The sequence below is a fragment of the Dermacentor albipictus genome, chromosome 7, assembly GCF_038994185.2.
Source record: "Dermacentor albipictus isolate Rhodes 1998 colony chromosome 7, USDA_Dalb.pri_finalv2, whole genome shotgun sequence".
Classification (NCBI taxonomy): Eukaryota; Metazoa; Arthropoda; class Arachnida; order Ixodida; family Ixodidae; genus Dermacentor; species Dermacentor albipictus.
In genome coordinates, this window is record NC_091827.1 from 78,392,521 (window position 1) to 78,407,211 (window position 14,691).

General features: G+C 43.7%; 1 protein-coding gene across 1 annotated transcript; it reads left to right on the forward strand.

Moving 5' to 3' along the window:
• Positions 1-4,906: 4,906 nt before the first annotated feature.
• On the forward strand, positions 4,907-14,580 carry LOC135899056 (keratin, type I cytoskeletal 10-like). Its single transcript, XM_065428300.1, has 4 exons — positions 4,907-5,028; positions 7,986-8,023; positions 9,768-9,842; positions 14,137-14,580. The coding sequence occupies exons 1-4, from the start codon at positions 4,992-4,994 to the stop codon at positions 14,332-14,334; spliced, it is 348 nt and encodes a 115-aa protein (XP_065284372.1). The 5' UTR covers positions 4,907-4,991; the 3' UTR covers positions 14,335-14,580.
• The last annotated feature ends 111 nt before the right edge of the window (positions 14,581-14,691 follow it).

The following is a 14,691-nucleotide window of genomic DNA, read 5'->3' on the forward strand; positions in this document are numbered from 1 at the left end:
GTGTTCATTTATAAATTGCTTCAATCTCGTGGAAGCTGGTTTTGCAACAGTGTTTATCACACTCAGAACAGAAATTGGCGTATAATTCTCTGGTTGGTTCGAATCTCCGGACATGTATACGGGAACGACTTTGGCTGTTTTTAATATATCTGGATATGAGCTGGAAGCTAACGCTAGATTGAAGACATTGCATATGGAGCTGAAGAGAATGCCTATATTGTCTTTTAAAATCCTAGTGAATATACCATCATGAGTAGCCGCTTTCTTTAGAGGCATTTGATGTAATTTCATAATGAGTTATTTCGTCTAGGTGAAAGTCGTTGTCAACTATTCTAGGTAGGGCAGGTACGGGATTACAGGATAAAATCTGGTTAGCTAAATTCGTTCCTATGTTAGCAAAATAATAGTTAAAATTATTAGCAACTTGTGTCTGGTATATCAGGTTGAATGCTCTGTGTTTCGCTTTTTCCTCTAACTTCTTTTATGATTTCCCATATCCTTTTTGTATTACCGCTCTCGTTCCTAATAAGGTTGGTGTAGTATTGCTTTTTAGATTTTCTAATCATACGAACTGAGCTATTTCTAAAGTATTTAAAGCTCTCTCTGTATTATGAATTTGATTTCTTGCGCCTCCACTTACGGTAAAAAAAGTGTTTCTGTTTTAATGTTTGTATTACAGTATTGCTTGTCCAAGGACACACTAGTCGCTCGTACTTATGGTGCACATATACCCTTGTAGATTGCTTAATGGCATAGCAGATACATTGAATAAATTTTTCACATTGAGTATAAACATCACTTAAATCAAATATTTCTTAATGTCTACGCATTGCAGCAATTATCGTACTTCTGCATAATTTATACAAGAAGATCTTCTATCGCGTGCATTACACAAGGAGGACATGTATTTGCGAGGTAAGCAGAGGAACGTGGGGATGTGATCTGCAACGGCAACATCGTAAACACCAGCTGATACAATAAAATTCAAAATTACACAAGATGTGAGCAATAAGAGTTTCGGAGTGGTTTGTAATACATGTCGGAGAAGAAATGACATTTTTTAGATATAGTGATTCAGGTAAGAACATGTATACCTAACAATTCTGTTTCAAAAGGTCAATATTGAAATCTCCGCAAGCGACTATAGTGTCATCTGAGGAAATAAGGGGTACCATTATTTTCTCCATGCTTGCAATAAAGTCATTCATGTTTGAAGCAGGAGGCGGTATACGACTCCTACTTTGACTTCTTCTTTTTCCGGGCGTTTTCTATAGCACCCACGAGCGCTACCACGCTCGCTCGTTCCCAACACCACCGTCAAAAAAAAAATAGCAGTGGAAGTGTCACGCATCATTCTCACAATTATTTGATACGCAGGACTGATGGACACATGGTGGCATATCTGGCGCAGGAAAAGACACTTGGGTGGAGCAATGGGCGGCCATGTCTGCCAGGCTTATAGTGCCTGTAGCAACATCAACACCGCCACCACTACCACCATATTACACAGTGTTTGAACGCATTCATTTAGATAATAATTAGAGAAATGAAAAAAAAAACTACGAAAGGTGCATAATAATGCTACGCGCTACTTGAAGACGATTATGTAGACCCTTGCATTAGTGGGACGTACCCATAAGCGGCCACTGGTTACCTGATCACGACGACGTGCCTTGCTCAATGTCGGCTGGCTTCCATGTTGGCCAATGTTTGCTACCCGCTGTATACACCCTGTAAACAGTTTAGCTACTGCGCTTTTACGTAACATTTATTTGGTGGAGGTGGTGGGTACTTATGACGACGCAGCTTCGCAGCGGACGCCACCTAGAATCTACTGACATGCCTCCAGGCGATTAAACGTCGCCGCCAGCTACGCCTGCTACCACTACCCCGTTTATCGCCGTCGTAGAATGCATGCGATCCCGAGGCCTTTTCAGGGGCGAGCAGCGTTGATGCGGATGAGTGGCTCAGGATGTGCGTGCGAGTCAGCAAAGAGATTGGCTGGGATTCAACTATAACGCTGGCCGACGTGATATTTTACCTCGGCGGAACCCCTCGCATTAGTTTGAGAACCAGGAGGACGATCTCACCAGCTGGGACGCGTTCAAGCACCAGCTTCACGACCTTTTCGGCAACCCGTTTTGTCGACAGCTTGCCGCCAAGAAGCAACTGGCGGTACGTAACCAGGCGTCAATTGAGCCATACTTGTCGTACACACGTGACATGCTGGCCTTGTGTCTACAAGCTGACAAGATGTCCCAGACTGACAAGGTTGCCCACTTTTTCAAAGGTATTGCTGACGACGCGTTCAATCTGCTCGTTTTCATCAACGTGGCCACCGTAGACAGCGTGATCGAAGAGTGCCGTCGTCTAGAGCAAGCGAAATGCCGGCGCATCTCGCCGCAGTTCAAGCGTCTACCGAATTCCGCTGCAGCGTCGTCGTGCGAGGCAGCTCCTTGTCAAGCATTCACATCCAACGACGTGACGGACATCGTCAGCCGAGAACTTGAGGTCGCATAACCGGCTTCTTTTAAACCAACGGTATCCGAGACTTCGACGCCGGTTGTTTCATTATTGCCGGCCATTGCTTCGCAGGAATATGCGAACCTCGGTCGCTTCTCTACTGCCTGCGCCGTGAACGCTGTTGACACCACCCTAGTCTCCGCGGACAGGCCTCGTCAGTGATCGTGCGCCTTTCATCGTTCCAGAAACTCTTCGGAATGGAGAACAGCTGATGATAAACCTGTCTGTTTACGCTGCAGCCGAGCTGGACACACTGCTCGCTGTTGCCGCAGCCAGTAGCCCTCCGAGTCCCATAGCCCATTTCCCGCGTATTCTGGTACCTTCCGTAGTGCAAACTGCTTCTACTGGACTAACTCGGCCCTACTGGAACTCTCTCCACTGCTGCGTGCTCCTCGCCTCCTGTCAGCCAATCAGGTCAGAAAAACCTGTAAAGATACGCAATGCTACTGGTGTTGAGGATTGGGCGAATTGGTATTTCATTTTCAAACTGCTACAGCGTAACAAGGCAAGGAAGAAACAGCTGGGCTTGCCAAAATAAGAAACAACGTGTTCACTACCATCTGGTTTTATTAGCAGATTGCATGGAATATGTAGTCACAGGAAAGCATCCGATAATATCGTAAAAGCACGCCACAAAACGTCACATCGAGCGGCGACCACACCAACATTAGTCATAAAACATGTGCAATTCTTTCACGCATGGTTGAAGTGTTCAAGAAATTGTACTTCCTGTGAAGACTTCAAAACATTGGGCCCTAACACATGTGCTGCAAGCCCTTGTAATGATAACGGCTTCAATAATCCCTCGCGTAAGTTGCAGTCGGGACTTCTTCAGCGCTTCACACTGATCAAAATTCGACTTATTCACTGTAAACTTCACTGCCGCGACTGTGGACGCATGCCGAATTTTGATCGGTGTCAAGTGCTGGAAGACCAGTGATCACAACTTCCTATAAACAAGGAGAGCGGTCAAACAACGCTGCCGGTCACCGCCCGGTTCCTGCGTCAGAGCAGGGGCGTCTCCGCTGCGCAGTGAACACGCTCCCTTTCCGCGCGACGCCTCTTTCGGACCTGGGTGTCCACGACGCTTTGTGCACGCTTTGGAGTTACTTTGCTGGCTCGTGTTTACGTGATCATTCTGCATTTGTGGCCCGCATGCTGTTGAGACATCAGCTCCAAGCGCTCTCTTCAAGCTATGGGCAACTGTAATGCTTACAGTATCACAGCCCAGCACGCTACCTTCGCAGCCCAGTATCTGCATTCTTGTCGCATAGAAAAGCAAGCCCAACATGTGCCATACACACAAACCGCGAAATGCTGCCGCGGTGGCACCGGCCAGGATGCGTGGAAACGGGCGCCATCTGGTGGTGTTGCACCAAACCCAGCGGCGTTGCGTGAGCAAGACCACATCAGCAGCGGCAGCACCCGGAAAGTTGGGAGAAGAGGCAAAGAAAGGCTTGCCCTAAACCCTCAATGTTCAGATGAAAATACGTAGCGCACAACAATAGCTTAAATGGAGTAAGAATGGAAGAAGATATAAACAAAGTTACAGCGTATCGAGAACAAAAGAAAAAAGAAGGAACATGAGAACAGTAGGTAGAACATAGTACTGCATTAATTTTGGCAGGGATCATGCTGCGCATAAGAGACTCTATCCATTTGAAAACTCTTATCATTGCTTTCAGGGCCTTCTTTAATCCCGGCAAATTTTGCTGATCCACTGCTCAGCTGGGAAGGTAATAATAATAATAATAATAATAATAATAATAATAATAATAATAATAATAATAATAATAATAATAATAATAATAATAATAATAATAATAATAATCGCCATAGCGCAGCTTGTCTTAGGTGTCAGCACACGCGACGAATTTTGGAGTTAAAACGTTTCGTGTTTGTGGCAAACTCAAGCAATCTTACGCCTCCTACCTAGCCTGCATATCTCCGGTAGAGGAGCAGTGCGTCTCCCGGAATTTTCGCTGGCTGTACGCGTTATTCATGATTTAACGGATTAAAACCGCATTAAAGATTAAAGCGTCCGACGCACCGCGTGTAACTGGAGGCAGTTATATCTTCTCCAAGGTGCGCGGAAGTACTTCAGTTCTCCGAATCTCGACTGAAACTGCATGCGAACGCTGTCGAGTCTTTTGAAAAGCGCACTCCCCCAACACGTGCGACCTCATTGGACAGCTGAAAAGAAAAACCAATTACAGCGGGCCCGTAAGTGCGCTCAGAAGCGCACGTACCAGTTCACCAATGCCCCCCCCCCCCCCCCCCCCCCGCTCCCAAAAGGAAAAGTGTATGCAGGGAGCCGCAAGCATCCGCAGACGAACAAACTTCTTGACAGTCCGCGAGTGCGACTCAAAACCGTTTCCGAGTGCTACAGCTACTTAAAGCGAGCTTATCCTTCGAAACGGGCCCGAGCTCTTCTAGGTCCCATTACGTCGCACGGTGCTCGGGATAGAATGATGCGGCACGCGCTCTTCACAACCTTGCTCGCACGTGAGTACACATTACTTCAACGCAAAAGACACGGTGATCAGACAACGAGGTTCGGGCGATAGCAGGGCGCTGGCGCGTTGCGCGCCTCACCGTGCTTGTCGTTCGAGGCAAAATTGAAACCGTTCAGCTCGCAGGATTGCGTATAGATCTCGTAGATATTCCGAGATGATGGATTTTCAATCGAAAGTAGCGTTGCTTTTACGTTGACGCGCGAAGCAAATCATGGGCATTGGACGCGTTCCTTTCACCGACATCGCGTGACCGGCCGCTGGCCGCCTTGTGTTCGTCGATTCTTGCTATTATACGCATCATGTTTTATTCTTTTATTATTTATCATATTTCAACCATTTATCCCTGGTGCTAACCAAATGTTCCAGTACCTTGAGCACGCGGCACGAGATATGACATGCCAGCTGTGTGAATTTGAAAACTATTAGTAAGACGACAGAAAAGCCCGAACATCTATTCGTTGTACGAGTCACTAATTCTATACTTATTCAAATGGTAATATATGCCGTTTTCCCCTACAAATTAATACGTACAATATTTAGCGCATTCCTTAAGTCTCGCTCAAAGGTTGTAAGCATAAGATACGGCGCGTACAACATAAATGGCAACTCTTAAAGGTGAGCAGTGAATTACCGCACCGAAAGAAAAAGGAAATGTATATTAGGCCGTTTTGCATAGGAAGATAGTCATGCGTAATTTCATCTGCCGTTAACGAGGACGAAGGCGCCCTCCTTACCAGTGGTATTGTAATGCCAGAACTCTGTCGTATATATATATATATATATATATATATATATATATATATATTCAATGTTCGCTTCTAAGTTTTGCCCATCAAACGGCACGACAGAACTACCAACCGAAAGCCGTGTCCACAAATGTGGACATAGCCTTTGAAGCGGACACATTCCGAGTTTCTAGATCTTTGCAGATGCACAGCCCTTAGACCTACACCAGCACGCTAGCACTACGCTCAAACGGTAGCAGTTTAGCTCGTAAGATGGCATGATTCTTTGTATGATGGAATAAATATTTCAACGGATTTTCTAAACGCAGAAAAACGTAACGATGCATCATGATTCACAAAGACGAATCAGTGAAAACGAAAATGGTAATTTGTAGTGGTAATTTTGAAAAACAAAGTTCTTTTACTTGTATGTAGACAGTCAATATTACAAAATTAGGCGAAATACACAAGTTTTGATATCGAAGCGGGCATGCGGCAGCGGAATAAATTTAAATGGCTCAGGGAAATGCAGGAAACCACGGATTGAGCAGGGCGTAATGCCTTGGTGAGCTGGCCACAAAAGAACTGCGATAAAGCTGTCGCATAAGTTACAAGCAACGCAAGGTGTAAATCAGAAACAGGCGTGTGCAATCGATAAATATTTAAGCGATTACAATTCTCAGCTCTAAGATTATAGGTAATGCCTTTCTGTTATTGCAATGATATTCCGTACGCCCAAGAACCTAAGCACCCGCAGTGGTGGCTTGATGGCTATGGTATTGCATTGCTAAGCACGAGATCTCGAGATAAATCCCGGCCGCGGCGGCCTGATTTTAACGGGGAGGAATTGCAAAAGCATCCGCCTCTCATAGATTGGGGGCACGTTGAAGATCCCCTGGTGGTCAAAATCAATCCGGACTTCCCCACTACGGCGTGCCTCATACTCAAATCGTGATTTTTGCGCGTAAAACCCCAGAATTCAATGGAATTCCATTCGAGATGTTGAGAAATCTTGGAGGGCTCCTCAAAAATGTATTGCAAACGGCAAGCTCACCTCACTTCTATATCACGAATGCATCTGACCAATGAATATACCTACATGCGGGTAAGTCCACATATAAAGATGCACCAACCAGAATATATCTGAAAAAAAAAATAGTTCTCACGAAGAATGGGCAGCGTAAGTATATCATCGCTGTTTCATTACTCAAGAACAGAATGCGTACAAATGACAATGCTGACATTAGATGCCTGCATGTTTTGAGTAGAAGCGAATCTAAAAGGCGCGGAAACCAGGCAAGGGGCTCTTTCAAAGGCATGCATGAGCTATCACCGGAGGTGTGTGTCCGAGTTACAAATTGTTTAAATATCCCGAATAGCTCGAATGTGATGTCGTTTGACTGGTACAAGTTGTCATTGTCAGCTTTTGCACCTGCTATGCACGTGTGATTGCATGCGCAAACACTATTTTTAACTTTATTAAAGCATTATTTTCGCTCTATCTTGTATGCGTTTTTGTACTATTGACAAGTGATATGAGTAGCCGGGAGAATCATATCTCTAACATCTGAATCAAGCCATCAGATAAGCTTTTAACACCATACCTAAATGTATCCAAAGCCGGGTCACAGAATGTCATTTATTTCAACAAGCAGCCCTTTACTTCAACAGCTTATGCAATGTCGTAATTCTCAGCTCCTTTGCATAGTGGACATTAAAACACGTAATCCTAAAAATGTCAAATATGCGATAATACGCAATATCAATCACTGCAACTATTAACATATCAGGTGTCGAAGCTCAAGAACACTGCGTTTATCTTCAGTTACAGTTACCTCTCATGGGCCTTTAATTTCATTGTTGACTTAAAAGAATTTAGGGAACACACATTCGGTGTGAAAAGCCGAACGGATAAAGAAAGTACTTAATATGGCAGCGCATTACTTAGGGCTAATGATATATTCACAAACTTGCTTGCGTGTAATAGGCCTTCGTGCTAGAAACAAGGTGCGTAAAATTAGTCGAGTGAGCCCAGATGCATTGTACGTTGTCATCGCAATAAAATGTAACGGTGCCAACTCCCACTGACGAACATTGCAACAAAAAATCAAGCTCTTTGTTGTTTTTCATTCTCTTTAGTGAACTTCGGCACAGCGTTTTTATACACTCGCCATACCGGGTGCATGCACGTTAACTAATAAAATATTTCTCGAATTTGCAGTTCTCGGGGCAATCACTGTCGACAGAAGTTATGCTCAAGTGAGTACAACAAGATGTACACTCTCTACTACAGTTCTGCATATGATTACTAAATTTACACGTTAGATAAAAGACAGTGATTTAATTGCAGCTGAAATGCAATACTAATAAAAAGAATTGATAAATTTAGGAGAGATAGATAGATCATGCCCCTTCTACAAATGTTCCAAGCCATTATTGATTTGTTAAAGTGACGTAGAAGCTTGACAAGAAGTCAAATGCAGAGACAGAAAATTCAGTAACGTAGCGTTTTGGGCGCGTTGGTATGACATGGTGAAGTTTCTGGTGAAGGTATGGTGAAGTTACATGGTGAAGTTATAGCGCACGAAGAGACAAGGGCACAGAAAGACGTGGAACGCGCGGGCGCCGTTCGTGTACCAGCTCCTGTGTGCACCACGTATTTCATCACTATCTCACTGTGACCAAGAATGACATACTTAACAATAAGACGAAGAAAAAAAGTGGTAGCAATTAGAAGGTAGACCAGGGTAGCTGTTGTAGTTGATTAAAAGAAGAAAAAAAGTTGAGTAAATGTGCTGTCGTAACGTGGTAAGCAGGCAACCGATTCTATAGGTCATCGTTTGTCGGAGTAGCAGAATGTGTGCCGAAGAAAGGCAACTGCGGCAAAGGAAGGGAAAGAATAGCGTTTTGAGAGAATCTGCACATATAGCTTGGTGTACGCTGGTGCAGTATTCTAAAATCGGCTGATGGCGGCTGCTCCGCTGCTGCTGGTGGCATGGTATGGTATGGTGAAACATTATGGATTAATACAAAGCACGCAGAAGTTTGTCTTTCGCCAAGTGGATGAGTTGAACGCCGCCAAATGTGTTACCGATATACCTATGTCAACGTGCCTACGACACATGCGTGCTCTTTCGGGAGATCATTTGCACGTGATGTGGTTACTCCTGGTCATCGCAGTGGCAGGACAGAACTGTGCTGTATACGTAGTTACAAAGTGGGGCTCTTCTTGTAACAGTATTTTGTAGGCACACTGGAGACACAGGATAAATATTCAGCGTAGTACGCTTTAAAAGAAGCCATGAGTAAACAGCAAGGCAATGTTTTGCCCTTTGACCAATGGGAAATCGCGCAGCTTTGCAGCAGATTACTCGCTCTTCGTAACGCTGGCAATCTTTTATCCACCTATGCAGTTTATTAATATCGCCTAAGCCGGTACACATAGGTAGAGGGCTTGAAAAGCCGGAAGCTGCAGATTGCACAATTGTATTTCGCATACCGTGAGTTATCCTACTGAATTTTTTCACGCGCTAACCAGCTGCACCTGTCAAGAAGGCTGGTTTGTAGCTGTTAACGGAGCGTATTTAAAAACTCGTAACTCGTGTTTGTTTATACAAAGTTACCACATCAGGACCGATAGCTTACCGCTGTGCTTGAAGAGAAAGGTGCAAAGTCATTGCTTTTCTGCCGTTATTGAGTTAGAGGGCAGTAACCTGGAGGTTAAGAAAGCAGCTTGAGAAAAAGTTACTGCGCAAAGAGCAATGGGATGAAGAATGACATGCATAGCTTCAAGAAAGAGGAAGATCTGCAGTATAAATATATTCTTTTTTGTTTCTGGAAAAGCACCTGGATTTTCAATAGGGAGCACTGTCCAAAAAGTGAACGAAGGCGTCAGACAGCGGATGGTGGGGATCTATTATGTGTTCAAACAAATATTGCACTTTTAGAAGTAAAATACGCAAGTGACATCGCGCGGCCACTAATAATTGTCACTTTTTTCCAGGGAGGATTCTACGGCGGGTCTTCAATCAAAACCGGCATCAAGGGCGGAGGATACGACATCTCTTATCCATACGTTGTGAGAAACAAAAAAAAGGGCTTTTCTTAAGTTTTGAGCAATCCTGCCTGAACCCTACCTTCAAGCTCACTTTCAGGAACGATTAATTTAGACATAGTTCTTCGCGGTACGTAGTTGGATGTGCTTGTTTCCTTATGGCGCACCGTGGACTGCGGCTTTGTTTGTATTAAATCAAGAATGTCAACGGTAAAAATTGCCGTGCACATCTGGACAGCTACAAAGAGAATTGTATAAAAAAACAGAGTGAACTAGTCGACGAGGATACGTAAGATAATACGGAGGTGGGGAAAAATGAATAAGGCCACTAAAATTGACATTATCGCTGAGATAGGTCGGTTGTAGACGAAGCCATAGGTCGGCATATTCACTTGTGGCCGCACTTACTTGAGCCCCCTCCCCACTGATTTCACAAACATCACGTAAGAAAATATAATTTGATGTCGATTGCAATGGAGGAATGAGGACCAGGGAGGTCGAGTTACCCTGAGAGTGAGGAGGAATGAGTGCCGGTTAACGCCAGTCAGTCCGTCTCCGTGAGGTACAAAGGAACTGAGCGTTAACGTAAGCGCTGGAGAGGGCGAGTGGATGCGAGTATGATCCCTATTAGGCAACTATGAATGAAGGCGAGTATGAACGCGAGTGAGTGAGTGCGAGTACATGTGGGCGCAAGTAGGAGCGTTATTGAGTGCCGATGAATCTTAGTACATAATATTAGTATACAGCCCCCCCCCCCCCCCGAAATATTTGTGTATTTGAGTGAATATCGCTAGTATTACGCAGCAGAGGAGGTTTAAACATCCTGGCTTAAACTTACGAATGACGCGAGCGAACCTCGAACTGCGAAGGTAATTCGCCGAACAGATATGTACAATATTGCTATATTTTCAGTCTGGTGAAATTGCTGAAAAGGTCGCCTGATTGAAACTTATAGGGCTCTAAATGTATTGGACTGGTACAGTTGGCGTGGCTGACTCAAGGAAAGCCAAGCGCAACGTACGTGGCACACCAATTTAGCCCTGCTCGATACTTCAAAGTTGCCTCGTCTACGTTGCCCAAATGCCAACTGCAATGAAATTTTCGACCCCGTGAAAAGCGCAGTTTCAGATCTTGTTAGACACATAGTCATCTCCGCGGAAAGTTTCACGCTTGAAATGCGAGTGGGTACGTCACAAGGCGCTCGCAAACACCGATGTTTTTGATGCCGAAACTGACAAAGTTGGAAGAAGATTCGACCTCCTGTTGCAGTCGATGATTGACACAGTGCGGGCCGAGTCACTGCGCGGCTCATTTTATTGCGCCACTCCTCGAGGGCGGGGAGCAGGAGGAGCGTCGAACTCAAATCTTTTGCCGCACTATCTTCGGGGTTGGCCCTCACTTTAACGTGTGATGACGTGTCAACCAATCCCAAATAATTTCTCCAATATAACATGCGAGAACTAGCGAGAATTTGTTCCAAGTGGATCAGCCTTGCGAACTCCCCGGATAGTCTTGGTGAATTTCAATATGTGCCACAAGGTAGTTACTTAAAAATTTAATTCATTAATTTTTGTTAGCTAGTCGGCTATGTATTAAAATTTTTTATACAGCTAACGACCGCCTCTTCAAGTGGACGAGATCATTAACTTTAATTGAGCCATATGGCTGCTACAAGCAATTAAAAACAAACTTTTTTGAAAGCGCTTGCTGAAACACCAAGTAATCTCTATAGAATACAATGGTATCCCATAGGAAACCCACATTTTCTCATACCATGTAGAACACCTTACCGTAAAAAAACGACAAGGTTCTACGGTGACTATATTCAACACATAAACTTTAGGGAGCTCACATAAAAGGCTCTATGTTTTCGTATAGTGCATGGGACAACCCTGTTATAGGTTATGAAAAATAGGGGTTTTATATGAGATTGATTTATAGGGCAGGTCTCCAACAATGCTCCACAGAAAGTCGGAGTGACCAAATACGTCATGTACCTTTAGCCGTGCTTCATTTTGTGTATGTCGCTCAAGTCCTTGTACTTTAGAGAACAACGAGATCCACTGGATCCCTTTGAACATAAGACGCACTTCGTTGCACCGATTTTATTGCTGTAAGCTCCATGTGCTGCTCTAGATACTGGAGCGCAGTAACTATAGCCACTTTTGCAATTAACAGAACCCCGTGGCCACACACAACCACACACACACATATATACATGTAAATAAATAAATAAATAAATAAATAAATAAATAAATAAATAAATAAATAAATAAATAAATAAATAAATAAATATATATATATATATATATATATATATATATATATATATATATGCGTGCAGGCCCGTCTTCAGTTTGTAGGTTTTTAAAAAGAATGGCCAGTTGTTCGTAATATCATTTTGGTTCTTGAGACAGGGAGGCGGGCATTATTTGCAGGAGAACTCGATAGAGGTATTCAACGCATTAAAAATTCACTAATTACCGTAGTAATACATTCCTTTATGACACATATTGTAAACAGCGTTTTTAAAGACAATGCTCTTCTCTGCACTGAACCACATAAGTGACTGGAATGCTTAGTTATGGTGTCCCACACTTGTTGAAATTATATTTCGAAACTGATTTCATCCTGGAGAATAATTTCATGTGAAAATGTGTTGCATACTCACCAGCAACAATTTGTAAACTATGTTGTGTCCAGCAAAGTAATTATTTACCAAGGTCACTGCGCAGATCATTTTATTGCGTGCATGTGTTCATTTTTAGTCGTACATGTGTTTTCATTTCTCGGGCTAGTATTGCCCGCGTCTTCGAATCATCCAGCTCAAGGGCAAGAGTGACGCTATCTGCCTCAGGCTGTTTTTGAATATTCCTGAAAACTTAAAGTTTATCCCCCCATATATATGTAAACGCTAATGCTTTTTTTTGACAGTTCAGTAGTTTATTCATATAAATATTTCACCTTCGTTAACTGTTATATTTCCGCCTTCGTTGCCTCTTCTTTATACGTATATGCAATTGCGAACAGGAAAACAACTTTTCTTCATGAAAGTTCCGATAGGAACTACCGCTTCTGTATTTACCCTCCTTTAAACTCTACGACACGAAAGGGTGTGCTTCACACATCACAAATTTCAGTGTTGCTCGCCAATTTTTCGAAAAATTCGGAAAGTTAAGAGAGACTGCATTCAAATTACGGAGTTGGTAATATCTGGCTGCAAAGAACGAGTGTGAAAGAAGGCAGAAGCATGGAAATGCCACATGGCTTGCGACGGCTAGTAAGAAACAAGGCGGGGTATGCGATTATAGTAAACAGCAAAATTGGTTTTCGGTTACTATTACAGCAGTTCAATGTTCGAAAACGGGTTTGTCTTGAACGTCCGCATATCTGTTGCACTGACAATGGCCGCGTATTCACGCCGCAATAGTTGTTTTTGTCGTTGTAGAGGTTCCTCTGCCATCCCTAGCTCTGTAGGATCTGCAACAGCGTGAAGAGGAAGAAAAAGTGCATAACCACTTCCACTGGTAATTGAAATCACGTCATATATAGGAGAGGAGTACGCTAACCATTGAGCTATCGTGCAGAAACGCAGCTGGGCATTTAGGGGAAAGCTTAGCGTTTCACACAGATTCTGCGAGCAGTGTCGTCTGTGCACCCATCTCGGAGTCCAGAACAAGCAACCCTGTAGTGGACGAGAATTGCATTTTGTATATCAGGCCACGTGGATTTTTCTCTTGTAATAAATACCGTAAATGTTGCAATAAGTAGGCTTATATGACCTTTTCTTACACTCGTAACAAGCAAAAACAACATCATTGATGACAGCAGTTTGATGCAAACTGGTTTGAACGTCTACGGTATCAGAAAAGAAGCCTTCATTTTCTGGATGCCAGTCTTTCGGGTGCAACATTTTACTTGCGAGCATTTTCTCGTTTTCGTTTATTCCAGCTCCAACTACCTGCAGTGTTGGGGGACAAACTAACTGTTACAGTTATTAATAACTCAAAAGCTTGCTTCTGTGAGGAATCTGATAGCGCTTGAGAAAACTTGAGAGGTGAAGCATTAGGAAAACGCGTTTGGATTATCGAAACAACATCGCACAAACAAGCCGTAAAATTTGAACTTCAGGACACGTGCGACATTTTGTATACATACGCTTAGTTGGGGGCTTCCAATTTATGGCGTATTATTCACCTCTTACGTAAGTTTTCTCAATTGAGCGACCTGCAAATGCAATTTTTTAATGCTACTGCTCGGTTCCGCAGAGAAAACTGTGGCAGTACCGGAGCTCATTGGTCTCTTCACTTTCATGCAGTATTCTCTGCCATTCTTCGCAAGGGGAACGGTAACCATCTCGCGCAACCCTGGCTGGTATGGAGGGTCGAGCACCTACTGGCAGCAGCAACAGCAGGTCCCGTTTTCACCCTTTTACGGCGGCAGCGGGGACAGCATGGCCGCAGGCCTCGGCGGAGGCAGCTACGGAGGCAGCTACGGAGGCAGCATAAGTGGTTAATAAATTCGAAGCTCTGAAGCAACTTTTGCAGAAGGATTTCACAGTCTGCATTTCGAAGCCACTGTGCGATTACTTCTCTCTTTTGCATTTTACTTCTCAGTGGCGATGCATAATACATGTTGACTAGTTTGGACAGCTAACAAGTGTGCCCGGCTGCCAAATTAGTTTTCACGATAGTCGGCTTTCTTCTCTCTATTCCACTGTCCGTCTCTTGAAACGTAATAAACTCATTTCTCAACTTCCCAAGAGCACGGCCATCAAAATTTTTTTGGGGTACATCTACACAACACCTGAACTACATTTCCCAGTGTCATACAATAAATTGCCAATTGCGGAGATACGTAATTACACAGAATG